Source organism: Eumetopias jubatus, unplaced genomic scaffold (assembly GCF_037043125.1).
Source record: "Eumetopias jubatus isolate StellerSeaLion01/CBP00866 unplaced genomic scaffold, mEumJub1_p1.0 scaffold_8, whole genome shotgun sequence".
Taxonomy (NCBI): domain Eukaryota; kingdom Metazoa; phylum Chordata; class Mammalia; order Carnivora; family Otariidae; genus Eumetopias; species Eumetopias jubatus.
The window spans coordinates 85,516,998-85,532,672 of NW_028274814.1; the positions used below are offsets into that span (position 1 = coordinate 85,516,998).

At 47.6% G+C, this 15,675-nt stretch overlaps 2 protein-coding genes across 5 annotated transcripts in view; one reads left to right on the forward strand and one right to left on the reverse strand.

Annotated features, from left to right (window-relative positions):
• Window positions 1-1,071, reverse strand: part of R3HDM2 (R3H domain containing 2) — a 157,539-nt gene extending 156,468 nt beyond the window's left edge. For all 4 annotated transcript variants that reach the window (XM_028110770.2, XM_028110767.2, XM_028110776.2 and 1 more), the window contains exon 1: window positions 955-1,071. The gene's annotated coding sequence lies outside the window, so the exon portion shown is untranslated. The remainder of the gene's footprint in view (window positions 1-954) is intronic.
• Window positions 1,072-3,968: 2,897 nt separating this feature from the next.
• INHBC (inhibin subunit beta C) lies at window positions 3,969-13,660 on the forward strand. The gene is made up of 2 exons (XM_028110725.2): window positions 3,969-4,281; window positions 12,915-13,660. The coding sequence occupies exons 1-2, from the start codon at window positions 3,969-3,971 to the stop codon at window positions 13,658-13,660; spliced, it is 1,059 nt and encodes a 352-aa protein (XP_027966526.1).
• Window positions 13,661-15,675: the final 2,015 nt, after the last annotated feature.

Consider the following 15,675-nt stretch of genomic DNA (forward strand, 5'->3'; position numbering starts at 1 on the left):
CTACCAGAGGCAGAGGGTAAGGTGAGGGGGAATTGGAGGAAGCGGTCAAAAGGAACAATTTTGTTATAAGTAGTAGGGATGTAAGGTACCACATGATGACTATGGTTGCCCCTGCTATGAGATTTATAGGAAAGTCCTTAATAGAGTAAATCCTAAGAATTCTCGTCACCAGGAAAAAAAAATTTTATTCTCTTTCCTTTTTTTTTATGGTATCTATACAAGAATGATGGATGTTAGCTGAACCTCTATTTCAACAATCATTTTACAATATACGTAAATCAAACCATCATGCTGTGTGCCTTAAACATAAACAGTAATATACGTCAATTATTTCTCAATAAACCTGGAAAACATGTCTCATCATTATCCAAGAACAATTTACTGAGTGAATAATTATTCTGTGGAGTCACCAAAATCAGTAAGAGTTTTAAGAGGCTCACGAGTGAGTTATGAGCCTTAAAGTAGGCCCAACTTTTAAGCTCCAGAAACATCTCCCTGTACATTCCAACTCGGATCCCTGTCCTCTAATAACTCGGATACCGGCATGATTTGAAACGCTTCAACACCTTTCCCTCCCATTTTTCCAATGCTCGCAGGAAAACGGAAACCCAAGAAACACATGGAGCTAGTCACCCCCAAGCACTACAAGGGCGCAACAGTTTTTAGGTCCCACCGCACAGGCCACAGGTGGCGCCAGCCCCCCGCCCTCTGCCCCGCGCCCCCCATTCCCCCGCTTCTCGCCTGCGCTCCCCGCGCACACTCGGGGCGTCTCGGGCCTCGGGGCCGTCCCTCACTGTGGGTTCCGGCCCTGCCCCACCGCCCCCAGGCCCGGGTAGCTCCAGCGCGGGGAACACAGGCCGGGGGGTCCTCCGCCCGCCAGCCCCCGCGACCGCCACGCCCCCTCCCCACGGGCTGCCCGCGCCGCTTGCCCCCTCGGCCGGGAGGTGGCCTCACCTCACACGGGCCGTAGCGGGGAGGGCGCCAGCGTCTCCGCCCGCCGCCCCGGCCCACGGCCGCTCGGCTGCGGCTCGGCCCCGACGGCCGGCGGCGGCGCGCTTCTGGGGGCGGGCTCTTCTCGGCGGGGGTTTCCCTAGGGCCCAGGGCGGGGGAGCAGGGGGGATTGGGGCGGGGGAGGGGAAAGGGGCTTGGGAAGGAAGGGGGAGAGGGGGAGAAAAGGGGGGAACCAAACCCGGAAAGGGAGAAAAGGGGGGAGGGGGAGAATCAGAAGGGAAGAAAGGCCCAGAGTCCGCCCCCCGCTGCGGCCTGCGCGCTACGTCACCACGTCAGGCGTAATCGTCAGCGCGTCCTGCGCCCCGCGCGTCCCTGCTTCCTCTGTGCCTCTCTCCACTGCTGCAGACGCCCCTAATCACCCACTCGCCCGGACTACCCACACGCTGTCCTCCCCGGCACACACGCACACGCCAGCGCGCTCGTTCGTTCGCTCCCTCCGCGTTACCTGTGTCTCGAATCAGCAATCCAGATCCACTGCGATCCTCAGTCCTCAAGTCCATGAAGCCTGTCAGATTCACCCAGGATTTAAACATAATACTAATTACTCTAAAGTAATTTGAGTCTACAGAGCACTTTCAAAATAGCCTTTCACTTAGGACAGTAACTCCTGCAATAAATATTTGTAGTATAAATGGACAAAGATCACGTAGTAGGTGGATGTCCATTTTTTCCAGATGTAAAAATTCAATTCTATAAAAAGTTTTAAGTCCATCTTATTAAAATCACTTACCACCCCCTTCCAAGATACAGTTCTTTTCCTTAAGAGTCATTTGAGTTTGCAACCTCCCCCATTCTGTCCGTTCTAGGCAGAATCAATTTAAGTTATTGGTCAGATGGACTTGGATCATTTACTGACCAACTCCCTCAAAGAACTGTAGTCTTACATTGGTAGAATTTGGCTATTAAATATTTAATATGCCGCAAGAACTGCAGTAGGCAAAAAAATAATTACAGTACAATGTAAGTGCTATAGATAGAGATATGTTCAGTGTGCTGTGGAAACAAGGAGCAATTGGTTGTTAGAGGTAAGGGAGATGGAGTAAGCTACAGAGAAGTTATGTGCTGTGTGCCTTAAACATGTACGGTGGATGTTTGGTTAATTTTCAGTAGAACAGGGGCAAAATTCCCACACCTTTAAACACATATAATAGATCAGGCACTGTGTGCAATGCTAGGAATATAAGGTAAGCAACAGAGATGACTGGCTAAGTGACTGTACTGCAGACAGAGATTAGGGGCATGGCATCTAGGAAAGAAGAGCCCAGAAGGGCAAATATTGGTGGAAATATTTGGCCCACAGACAAACCTGCATAGCAGAAATAATAAATTTTTGTTAAGAACTTGCTATGTGCCAGCCACTGTAAGTGCTTTACAAAATTATTTAAATCTCAAAACTCTGAAATAATCATTACAGATCTATAATCCCATATTCAAAGTCCATAGGGCCAGACATGTTTCAGAATTCAGAAAATTTCAAGTTTTAGAAAGGTAAAATGATACACATACTGTATATTATATAATACCCCCAGGGGTATCCCATAATCAAATAATTGATATTTCTGGAGTAAAAATGTATAAATAGTCTCAGTACATTTTTTTAAAAGATCATAGATAACCTCCCCTCTGTTCAGTTCACCATATGAGTTACAAAAAAAAAAAAGTGTATTATGGGGGTCTTTTGGATTTTGGAATCATGGGTAATCATGTTTCCCATTTCACCAATGAAGAAATGAAAGCAAGAAAGTTCAAGTAACTTGCCTAGAGTCACACAGCTAATAAAAGGAAGAGAGAGAATTTTGACCAAGGTCGTCTGGTTTAAAAAACCTATCCTCCTGGGACGCCTGGGTGGCTCAATTGGTTAAGCGCCCACCTTTGGCTCAGGTCATGATCCCAGGGTCCTGGGATGGAGTCCCACATCAGGCTCCTTGCTCAGCGGGGAGCCTGCTTCTCCCTCTGCCTGCCTCTCCCCCCTGCTTGTGTTCTCTTCCCCCCCACACACAAATAAATAAAATCTTAAAAATAAATAAATAAATAATTAAAATAAAAACCCATCCTCCTAACTCCACCCACCATTCCTGCCAGGTAAATCCCTACTGTGGGAGCACAGGCCCTTCCCTGAAGAGCCACTGGTGAGGACCTTTGGAGAACCAGGGATTCTGAGAAATCTCAAAATCCCCTTTCCTAAATAGAAGAGTCCCCAAAGGGTGAGCAAAGCTAGCTCTCAAGCCCCTTTCCCACCTTCAGACTTTCCCCTGAGGATACAGAAGACCTGGCTAGAACACTTCCCCTCCTTTTCCTTAGCCTTCATACTGGCTAGTTTTGAGCCCAGTAGGGTGGGGATAGAGGGGGGAGCGGTGGCTAACAAAGGAGTCTGCATTATGAGCCTCAGGAAGGGAGAAAGGGGGCAGTGGGGCTTTGAGAAGTACCTGGCAAAGGAAAATGAAACTCTTGTTATCTGCATGACAATGACACAAAGTGTCCTGCCAAGGACCCCTCTTGTTTGAGAGTCACTCTTTAATGCCCTGTCTTAAAACCTCTCATCTCTCCCTTTTCCTCCAGGCTTCCCAGCAAGGCCTTTGATCTGAAGAGGAATTTCATCTCTAACCTTTGTCCCCAGGTCTGGCAGCTTCCACGGGTAACCCACTGTCTCCCAGCACTGGCCCAGGGACATATCTTTCCCCAAACTAAACAACCTCCTCTCACATCCCCCACTCTGTACTTTAACTGACTATGTGTTGGAGGCTTCTGCCAAGTTCTACCTGTAACTGGCTTCATCTCTCAAGTCAGATGTTTGGCGACTTTATCCCCTGCAACAAGGAGCCATGCCAGCTGGACACACTCCCCTTCCAGGGCCCCTGGCGGCCAGGTTGGAGGTGAGGCCGCAGCTGCTGAGATCCTGAGCCCCAGTTTTACAGCTCTGTCTCAACCGTATCACTGAAAGAGGGCCTCCCCCAGCAATGATCTCCTCATTACTGCTGGCCTTCCTGTTCCTGGCTCCAGCCCCGGTGGCCATTCCCAGAGCTGACAGCCAGTGTCTGGCATGTGGAGGACCCGCCATGGACCTGGATCGTCAGCGGGAGCTGCTTCTTGACCTGGCCAAGAGAAGCATCTTGGACAAACTGCGCCTCAGCCAGCGCCCAACACTGAACCGGCCTGTGTCCAGGGCTGCTCTGAGGACTGCGATGCAGCGCTTCCGTGGGCCCCCGCAGGGGACGCTTCCAGAGGCTGACGGGGAACAAGAATATGAGATCATCAGCTTTGCTGACACAGGTGGGGTCCTGTTCTATAGATCGTCCCCCAAGGATGGAAAAGTCTCCTCCCCAGCCTAAGCCCTGACTCCCTCCCCCAAACCCTCCCAACTCTTGCTTGCCATGGCCTGTAATCTCCTAATCCCAGGCTCCCACACCTCACCCCACCCCCTGCTCCCTCTTATTTAAACTTGACCAGTGGGCAGCTGGGAAGCGGGTAGATTTCACTTCTTTTGAGACTGCCTGCCTGCATGTCCTCTGGCTCCCACAAACTTCCACAGGCTGTGGCGTGAGCTCATCCACTTCCTGGGCCTGGACCCTGAGGCTGGGAGCTAGGGTGTCTGTCCGTTCTCTGGCCCCTGTCTCCCCCAACAGCCAGATGCCTCATCTGAGTAAAAAGGGAAAAAGTAAAACACCAGGACTACAATACTCCTCCAGCCTACCCTTGCTCCCTCATCTTAATACCTTGGGTCCTCACATCAGAACAGGGTCAAAATGGGACTCAGAAAAGTAGACAAAGGATAGAAGATGGAGGAGAAGGAAGAGTTACTTCCAGAGAGGAAAAAGGAGTTGGAGAATTTAGTGAATAGCTGGAGAGACAGTCAAGAATTTGGAGACAGGACCCTAGAAACAGAACATAAAGTGATCTCTTTGGCCTCTGAGCTTCTTGCAAGCTCTTCCTTGGGTCTGGAAGATCCTTCCCATTCCTGGCCCCTTTCCCCTGGTCAGCACCTACTCCCCTCCCCCTTCAAGACCCAGGACTTCCATCCTCAAAAAACCCACCCTGACCTGAGGGTGAGGGGCTCCCTCTCTGGTGGCTCCCCTACCCCTACCCTGAACCTGAACTCTGTGTGGAATTGCCTATTTCCAAGTTTTCTGTGAAGTCTGTCTTCCCATAAATGTCGACCCCTTGAGGTCAGGAACTGTCATTTAGTCCTCATGTTATCACCAGAAACTAGTGTATAGTAGAAATAACTAACACTTAATCATATTTACATTATTCTAAGTTTTTTACATACAATAACTCCTTAAGATCCTCGCAACAATCCAGTGAGGCAAATACTATTGTTATCTCATTTTAAAGAAACTGAAACTGTGGGGTGCCTGGGTAGCTCAGTCAGTTAAGCATCCAACTCTTGATTTTGGCTCAGGTCATGATTTCAGGGTCATGAGATTAAACCCAGAGGTTCGAGCTCGGTGGGGAGTCTGCTTGGGGATTCTCTCCCTCTGCCTCCCCACCCTCAGGTGCACACTCTCTCTCAAAATAAATAAATAAATCTTAAAAAAAAAAAAGATACTGAAACTGAGGCACAAAGAGGTTAATTGGGGCACCTGGCTGCCTCAGTCGGTAGAACATGAAACTCTTTTTCTTTCTTTCTTTCTTTTTTTTTTAAGATTTTATTTATTTATTTGACAGAGAGAGACAAAGCAAGAGAGGGAACACCAGCAGGGGGAGTGGGAGAGAGAGAAGCAGGCTTCCCGCGGAGCAGGGAGCCCAAAGCGGGGCTCTAACCCAGGACCCTGGGATCATGACCTAAGCTGAAGGCAGACGCTTCACGACTGAGCCACCCAGGCGCCCCAGAGCATGCAACTCTTGATTTCGGGGTCATGAGTTCAAACCCCATGTTGGGCAAAAAGCTTACTTTAAAAAAAAAAAAGTTGAGTAACTTCTCAAGGTCACGTGACTAGTAAGTGGCAGAGCCAGACAGCCTAGCTCTGGAACCCACGACCTTGACCACTACAATACTCTGCTTCTCACGAACATACTCGATGCTTAGTAAGCATCGGTTGCATTAAACAACCAAACCATGCTGTAAGTTAGTTTGACCACAGTGTAGAATCTCCAGTGACGTATGAGACCCTATTTTAATTCAAAAGGGGTTTCTGCCTATGACTAAAGATTTATTTATTTATTTATTTATTTGAGAGAGAGCAGAGTATATACTTGGGGGGCGTGCAGAGAAGGAAGCAGAGGGAGAGAGAGAACCTTAAGCAGGCTCTATGCCCAGCGCAGAGCCCGATGGAGGGCTCCATCTCATGACCCTGAGATCATGACCTGAGACAAAATCAAGAGTCCGACGCTTAACCAACTGAGCCATCCAGGCACCCCTGCCTATGATTAAGAACACAAACTGCAGCCAGAGAAGCCTGGGTTCAAATCCTTGCTCTGCTATTTATTACTGTGTGACCTGGGTTGTTAATGGTTTTCTCATTTGTAAAGTGGGGATAATGAGAGGATAGTTGAGAGAATTAAATGAACAAATACAGGTAATGTTCTTAGAAGGTTAAGGTAGGGAAGAGCAAGAAATCAAAGACTCAGTTCCTACCCATGAGGGATGTAGTTGCCGCTTCTGGAAATACATTAATTAGAAGATAAGGCAGAATGAAATAATGCGAGAGGAGGGCACAGAGCTTGCTAGGCCAGGGGTTATTCTTTGGGTCCTAGTGAGATAGGGAAGTCTTTCAGAAGACTGCAAATGGACTGGCGTTGTAGAATAAGTTTGGCTTCAAGGGGTAGAGAATGGTAAACAACATTCTAAACGGAGGGGAAAATGTGAATAAAAGTCTGAAGGAGTAAACTGCATTTGGAGTTGAAAAGCAGCTTGGAGTGGATGAGCACAAGGTAGACAGATGACCATGAACCATGACTCCTTTGAAAACCAAGATTCTGGGTTTTTGTTTCGTTTTTGTTTTTGTTTTTTCACTTTTGTATCCCTGACACCAGTTCGTGGCAACATTGTGGCAATCATGATGGCCACCCGCATTTAGTATGCCTGCCTCATCTCATTTGATCTTCACAACCACCCCATAAAGTAGAGTTTATTATTCCCATGGTATGAAAGCAGAAACTGACACTCAAAGAAGATCATTTACGTGGCCAAGGTCATACAGCTTGCAGGGGGCAGAATTCAAACACCGTTCTCTCTGACTTCAAAGTCTATACGCTTTCCACATATTTGCTCATCAGTGAATGAGTACAATATTCAGCTGGAGGGGGCCTGATCTGAGGTGACATTTAGAAGTGAGAATGACTGATACCTGGATTCTACCTTTTGCATTTAACATGTTAGCTTGAAGTTTTTATTCCAATTTAAGCTATCATCCAACCACACAATAGTGAAAGCAAGACCTGAGTCTGGTTCTTGCTGGAGGTAGGAAGAGAGAGCTTGGGACTCTGGGGAAACTGAGGTGGGGGTGTTCAGTGATGTCCTGGAACTGGCTCCTACTGGCTCTTGAGAACAAATTATGAACATCTCCCAACTCCGCATCCAGTGATGTCACATCAATAGTTTGAAATTGGCCGTGGTGGGAGAATTTATACCACAGAAATTGGCAAACACTACAAATTGGGATTTATTTCCCTCTGGAATCCAGTTGTTAAACATTTACCAGCACACCACTGCCTGTGACCTAAAACTACAAGTTATCTGCCTCCCACACACTGCACATAACAATGCTGACACAGGGAGAGGATCACCATAATAGATACACCTGTTCAACATGGGAGACAGGGGAGTGTTGGACACGGAACAGTCACTGATCCATGAAAGTTCTGATATCCAGCCAGGCACATATCTCAGTCTACCCCAAATCCAGAATCCCCTTGGTTAGGGCTCAGTCCTGCTCCCTGGCAGGATTCTTCTCACCTCCTAAGGAGAGCCCACCAGTGCTCTTCTTGCCTTCTAGATCTACTGTCTCAGCCCTTGGCTCCACCCTCTGAGATGTCTTTCCTTTTAAATAGGAAATGACCTGTGTCTGTGGCTGAGCAGTTTTCTCAGCCTTCTTCCTGCCCAAAGAAGTTGGGGGCCCAGAGACTTCTTTTCATTTTGAATCATCTCTGTCCCTTTTAGTCCAAACTGGTGCTGCTTTCACAACTAAAATTCTCTGTAAAACCCTGTGGGCCATCTAAATAACAAATCACAGTCTATTCAATTAGACAAAAAGGCACTCAACTTTATCAAGACAGACCCATCTTTAGGTTGCAAGTCAGGGTGTTATGGGTCGATATTCCTAAGATTCTTAGAAGTCCTTTTGTCTCGTTGAGAGGATCTATAGAACATCATCTTAAATTTTTTTAGATTTTTTTTTTAATTTTTTTAGATTTTAACAAAGGTGTTAGATCTTAACAGAGGGTCTTACAGTTGACCCTTTATTAAATGTTTTGGTCTTAACTCTGAGGCCTATTTTACTGGCAATCCCCTGGATTTGATTTTTGCCCCAAGACCATTTCTTACTTTAAGAATCTTTTGTCGGGGGCGCCTGGGTGGCTCAGTTGGTTAAGCAACTGCCTTCGGCTCAGGTCATGATCCTGGAGTCCCGGGATAGAGTCCCACATCGGCTCCTTGCTCAGCAGGGAGTCTGCTTCTCCCTCTGACCCTCTTCCCTCTCGTGTTCTCTATCTCTCATTCTCTCTCTCTCGAATAAATAAATAAAATCTTAAAAAAAAAAAGAATCTTTTGCCAGACAAAGGTGAGGAATGAAAAAATATTTTATCGTTCAATCTAGCAGGTCCTGTTGGAAATATTTTCTCTAAATTCTTTTTTTTAAGATTTTATTTTTATTTTATTCATGAGGAACAGAGAGAGCGAGAGAAGCATGGGAGAAGCAGGCCTCCCGCTGAGCAGGGAGCCCAAGGTGGGACTTGATCCCAGGACCCTGGGATCACGACCCGAGCCAAAGGCAGACACTTAACTGACTGAGCCACCCAGGCATCCCTATTTTCTCTAAATTCTGCTTGAAAATTGAACAGTTCCTTTTTTAGTTCATCTCACTCCTGAAATGCCTTATCATAGGCAGCTAAAATAAGCCAACTGGCACTTTCAGCATTCTGCCTGGAAATATCTTTAGCTAAATTCACAACTTTGTTAGATACCATTTCTAGCTTCCAAGTTACCACAGATGATAGCCAATACATAACACAGGTTCCCCTTTCTCCAGCTTCCGAGAGCAATTTCCTCACTGCTCTTCATACCTTCACTAACAGTCGCCTCACCATTCTTCCAACCTCTGCCTGCCACCCAGTCCCAAGGCCAAGGATACATGTTTTAGGTCTTTGTTACAGAGCACCTTACCTCTGTTACTAATTTCTGTTTCAGTTACCTATTAATATAACTAATCAGCACAAACATAGAGGCTTAAAACAAGAAAATTGGTGATTTTTGTGCTTTGACTAGACTTACCTGGACAGTTCTTTATCTCCATCTGAGGAGTAGCTGAGGGCACGGAGGCAACTGCATTCAGTCAGGAGCTTAGGGGCTGGACCATCCAAGATGGTCTCTGATCCTCAAAGTCTGAGCTCTCCACATGGCTTCTCATCATTCAATAGCCTAGCCCAAGTTTCTTTATTTTTTTTTTAAAGATTTTATTCATTTATTCATGAGAGACACAGAGAGAGAGAGAGCGAGAGAGAGGCAGAGGGAGAAGCAGGCTCCCAAGGAGCAGGGAGCCCGATGCGGGACTCGATCCCAGGACTCCAGGACCATGACCTGAGCCAAAGGCAGACGCTCAACCATCTGAGCCACCCAGGCGCCCAGCCCAAGTTTCTTTAAAATAAAGCATGCTGGCTATCTTCCAAAAGGGCAAAGCATCATTGTGTAAGTACTTATCAAGTTTCTGCTTGCACTCTGCATGCCTGTGTCTCATTGGCCAAGTCAAGCCACACAGCCATGCCTGGACAATACGGAAAGTGACTGCACAGAACCATGAATATCGGGAGGTGTTGTTCACTGGGGGCCAACAATGTAATAGTATACCACAGCCCCTGCTGGTTATGTGTCTGTCTGCCATAACTAAGGTAACTTAAGAGGTTCTAGTGTTAGGGGCGCCAGGGTGGCACAGTTGGTTAAGCGTCTGACTCTTGGTTTTGGCTAAGGTTGTAATCTCAGGGTCATGAGATCAAGCCCTGCATCTGGTTCCATGCTCAGCATGGAGTCTGCTTGGGAGTTTCTCTCCCTCTCCCTCTGCCCCTCCTGCTTGTACCCTGTCTCTCTCCTTCTCTCTCTCTCTCTCTCTCTCTCTCTCTAAAATAAATAAGTAAATCTTTAAGAGAGAGAGAGAGAGAGAGAGAGAGATTCTAATGGTGGGGTGCTTAGTGACATAGCAAGATTAGTTGTGCCAATCAGGCTTTTCATCTAAGATTTGGGAATTGGAACACTGGAAGATCGTATCACTTTAGTTCGGAGGAGCCGATAAAAGATTCTGTAGAATCAGGAGCTGGGGCCACCATTTTAGGACCTAAGGAAACTGACAAAGAAGCGGAAGAAGTAGATCCGCAGAAAGAAGAATGGAATAGACTTACTTAGAGAGACCAAAAATGAGAGACGTCATGTTGACTTTGAGAGCTGTCAAGAGCAGCCTTATTCCTGACTTTCCAATTCACATGAAGCCTAGTTGAACTTTATGTTCATTCAACAATTGTTTATTGAGCTTATTATGTACTAGGTACTAGAGAGAGTGGTAGACTATACAGGCATAATCTACGTTCATGGAGTTTACATTCTAGATGGAGGGGCAGGGGAGAGGAGAGGAGGGGAGGAGAAGTACATAGTAAACAAATGAATGAAAAAACAAGATGACTACGGAGAGTGATAGTAGCTATAAAGACAGTTAAGCAGGACGAGGTATTAGATGGAGGTAGACTTGAAGGCTGCTTTAGATAGGTTAGTCAGAGAAACCTCTACAAGAAGGAGATGTTTGAGATGAATGCCAAAAAGAAGCCAGTCAATCAAAGATCTTGGAAAGACATTTCAGACAGGGGGAAGTACAAGTGCAAAGGCCATGAGGTGAGTCCACGTTTAGTGAGTTCAAGGAACAGAAAAGAGCCAGTATACGTAAAATATAGTCGTTAAGTGGCAGAATACCTAATCATACAAGTTTTCTATGTTAAGGGGTTTAGATTTTATTCAAATAGCAATGGGAAGCCTCTGAAGGATCTTAAGTTGAAGTGATTAAGCTGATCAGATTTATGTAATAAAATGCACTCTGGCTGATATATAGAGAATGGTTTGGGGGACAGGAGTGGACCACTTGGGAAGCTATTGCTATAATTCGAGAAAAAGATGACTGTGGGTTGAACGAATATATAGTAGAGGAGATGGGGATAAGTGAAATTATTTTATGAATTGGAGGTAGGGTTGGCAGATCTTGCAGATAATTTTATTTTCTTAAGATTTGATTTATTTATTTTGAGAAAGTGCACACAAGTGGAGGGGAGGGGCAGAGGCAGAGGGAGAGGAGGAATCTCAAGCAGACTCCACGCTGAGCACGGAGCCCAATGTAGGGCTCCATCTCACGACCCTGAGGTGATAACCTGAGCTGAAATCAAAAGTCAGATGCTTAACCAACTGAGCCACCCAGGCGCCCCAAATCTTGCAGATAATTTTAAAGTAGAGGGTGGGGGTAATCAAGGTTTTGGCTTAAGCAATGCATTTATAGGGAATTAGGTTGGAGAAGGAATAGGTTTGGGTTGTGGGGGATAAATCTAGAAGTTATCTTTGAACCTGAAAAGTTTGAGATATCACTAGATATCCAAATAGATTATCAGATCAGCAGCTGGAAATACAAGCCTGAGGATCAGGGAGAGGTCAGGGCCAGGGATATGTATTTGGGAGTCATCAGCATACAGATGGAATAGAAAGCCGTGGGAATTGGTGAGATCCTTCTGGAAAAGAATATATAGAGAGAAAAGAAGGGAGCTCAGGACCTTCAACATAAAGAGGTCAGACAGAGGAAGAGGAGCTGTCAGCAAGAGGCCAAGATAAAGTGGCCAGAGTCACCAAAGCCAAGAGAAAGAAGTATTTCAAGAAGGAGGGAGTGATTAAGTGTGTCAAACACTGCTTAAGGGTCAAGTAAGATGATGTAAAGAGACGAAACCATTGGATTGGGAAATATGGAAAGGGTCGGGGATCCTGACCAGAGCAGTTGTAGGGGAGTGGAAGGAATAGAAACCCAATTAAGGTATTTCAGTAGGGGCAGGGCAGGGATGAAGAGAGAAAATAGGACAAGAGTAATAGTGACAGGGAGACATACATAGACAGAATCATTGGGGTGAGAGACTGGATTTGGGGAATGAAGGGATACTCATAGGGTTTCTAGAGGTGATAAGGAGGGTAGTGGTGCCCCCAATTTTAAGAATGGAAAGAGGGGGTAAATAGGAAGGAAAAGAATGATTTCCACTTGGGAAAAAATTGATTTTAATGTGCCAGCAGGACATTCATGTGACAAAATTAAGCAGTTAGAAATTTAAACCTGAACCTTGTTGATTCCCAAATCTATACATCCAGTCCAGAGGTGCAAAATGGTCTGGACTAGACCTCCAGATTTGGGAATCACCACCATAAAAATTGTGTTGGCTGACCATGAGTGTGTGTAAGAACTCCCTTCAGTGTAGAATAAAAGGAAATGAAGGTCAAAGACAAACTTTGGAGAACTCTTGCATTGAATGGATGGTGGGAGAAAGAAAACCCAGCAAAGAAAATCAAGGAAGAATCATAAGAGTTGTGTCATAGAAGCCAAGAAAGAAAAGATTTTCAAGAAAGAACGGGTGGCCAACAGTGCCGAGTGCTGCCGAGAGTTCAAGTATGCCGAGAATAACGAGGTAGTTGGTAGAATTCATACTCAGAAGGCCATGGTGACTGGGGCTTCTTGTGTCCACAGGCCTCTCCAACATCAACCAGACTCGTCTTGATTTCCACTTCTCCTCTGATAGAACTGCTAGTGGCATGGAGATCCAGCAGGCCAGCCTCATGTTCTTTGTACAGATCCCTCCCAATACCACCTGGACTTTGAAGCTGAGGATCCTTGTGCTAGGCTCACATGACACCAACCTCACCTTGGCCACTCAGCACCTGCTGGAGGTGGCCAAGAGTGGCTGGCACCAGCTCTTCCTGGGGCCTGAAGCTCAGGCTGCCTGCAGCCAAGGGCACCTGACCCTGGAACTGGTACCTGAAGGCCAAGGAGCCCAGAACTCGATCATACTGGGTGGGGCTGCCCATAGGCCTTTTGTGGCAGCCAAGGTGAAAGTTGGGGGCAAGCACCGGGTTCACCGGCGAGGCATCAACTGCCAGGGTGGGTCCAGGATGTGCTGTCGACAAGAGTTCTTTGTGGACTTCCGTGAGATTGGCTGGCATGACTGGATCATCCAGCCTGAGGGCTATGCAATGAACTTCTGCACAGGGCAGTGCCCAATCCATGTGGCAGGCATGCCTGGCCTTGCTGCCTCCTTCCACACTGCGGTGCTCAACCTTCTCAAGGCCAACACAGCTGCAGGTACCGCGGGAGGGGGCTCATGCTGTGTGCCCACGGCCCGGCGCCCCCTCTCTCTGCTCTACTACGACAGGGACAGCAACATTGTCAAGACTGACATACCTGACATGGTGGTCGAGGCCTGTGGGTGTAGTTAGTCCATGTGTGGATGGGCAGCCCAACGCGGGGTAGGCAAACATGCCCTCACAGTGGTACCCTTCCTTGAGAGGAGGGAATGACTCCATTACTGCCTCTGTCCAGAAGGAGGGAATGACTCCATTACTGTCTCTGTCCAGAAGGAGGGCTCCTTCCTGAGCAACCTATGGAAATTATCCCAACTGTGACTTGAGGAGATCTTCATCTAAGGAGAGTCACTGTACCATCTTCACGACCACCAGTCTCTCTCCTAGGGCATAGTCTATCCAGCAAGCCTCACAGGCTCAACTGCCACCCAGGGACTCTGATCCACCTGCAGCCATGAGCAGTGCCATCTAGTTCCCAGGCAAAGCCACCCATAGCCCACCCTTAATCCATCCCATAACCCACTGTACTTCCCCACTCTTCCCACTTGATGGCCGTCCCTCCAGGTTGAGTTGACCCAGCCCCTTCCTTTGATTTTCTGGATTACCAGAGAGCCCCTTCCTTGGATTCACTGGAGATTAGATCACGGCTGTCCAAAGTTACTCTTGTCTGTATGTTGAGCCCCTTTCTTATTTGCGCTGGTGGGCGGCTAAGGTTCTCTTGGCACACCCTCATCCATTCTTTGTCCTTCTGTGCCCTGTTCTCCCCCCTTAAGGGCTGACCCACCTGAGCTCCTTTGGCCCCTGGCTTCCTGCTGAATTTGGCTAAGGGCTGACACAGGCAGGAGATCAAAGGATAGGAGGAGACAGAGGTCAGGGTATTTCTTATTCCTGTTCCCTCTGCCTAGGTGCCATGTGTCTGTGTGACTGTGGTCTGTCCCTACAGCTCCTATCTGGCTCCCCCCTGGTCCCAGTTCTTCCTAGGTTCTGACATCACTGCTTCTGCACTAGGGGTTGTGAGGGCTTTCCACTCTTGCTAGTCCCTGGGGACCTCAACATCCCTCCTTGGTTCCCTTAACCCTGCCTACAGCTCCATAAATAAGGTCTTCATTAAGTCTTCTTGGTGATGCAAACACAGACAACTGAATGGTTCTTTTGTCTCTTGCCAGGACCCTGGCTGACACCGAGGATGACACAGAGTCTACCTGCCTGGCCCACTTCTGCTCTCTCTCACACAGGCTCCTCGGGGCTGAGCTACTGTGTCTATCCCATACTTCGTGCCTCTTCCTTTCCTAGGCTTCCTCCTCTTCTTTCTTAGGCCTCCTCCTCCCCCCCGCCCCAGAACCATCTTTGCTGGTCTCAGAGCTAATAAAGACTTAGGTTTTATCTGTTCTTCTCCTCCCTCCATACTCACTCCAAGAGATGAGACAGATCATTGCTCAGTCAGCAAGTAGGCTGACATCCTGGGAGCACACATGTAGGGGGAAGCAGAGGCATGGCTCAGAGCTGGCGGCCTTCCCTCACTGACCCCCAGGGCTCCATCCAGGAGACCTGCCTGGAAGCTGGAACTGGCCAAGGGCCACTTGCATGGGACAGGGAGAAGGGAAAGAAGGAATGGAATGAGGAGGGGAGGCATTTTCTCTGAGACTGTGTCCTCTCTAGACCTTTGCCCTTCTTTTCCCATCATCCCCTCCCTTTGGTTAGACAGCCCTGAACCGTGGGGTCGATATTGTCTGCAGCCCAAGGCCGAGTTTGCGCAAAACTCACGTGTCCTTTGGGTAACGTGATGTCTGTGTTTGCTCAACGTATAACCCCCTCCTCCCAGGGTCTGAGGTCCCTGGAAGAGGAACCCCAGAGGAGAAAGTCTGAAAGGGATCTCCTTAGGAGACCTGCAGATCTGAGCTGTGGGGCTTCCTGAGCAACCCACAGAAGTCATGCCACTTTTGCCTTGAGGAGATCTTCATCTAAGGAGAACATCTAAGGAAGTCTTATGTGCCCCTTCCTTCCCCTTCCACAGTGTCTCCCCTCCCTATAAGCCACCCTCCCCTAGATCTGACCTCTCTCCCTCCAACTCCAGCTTCAGTCCCCAGGGCCAAGACTAAGGTGAGGTGAAGTAAGGCAGTCACTTTGGGGGCAGAATTGTAAAGGGTTGC

Coding starts and splice junctions, on each gene's coding strand:
- INHBC (XM_028110725.2), top strand. CDS start 3,969: ATGATCTCCTCATTACTGCTGGCCTTCCTGTTCCTGGCTCCAGCCCCG. Junction 4,282..12,914: donor CATCAGCTTTGCTGACACAG/GTGGGGTCCTGT, acceptor TTGTGTCCACAG/GCCTCTCCAACATCAACCAG.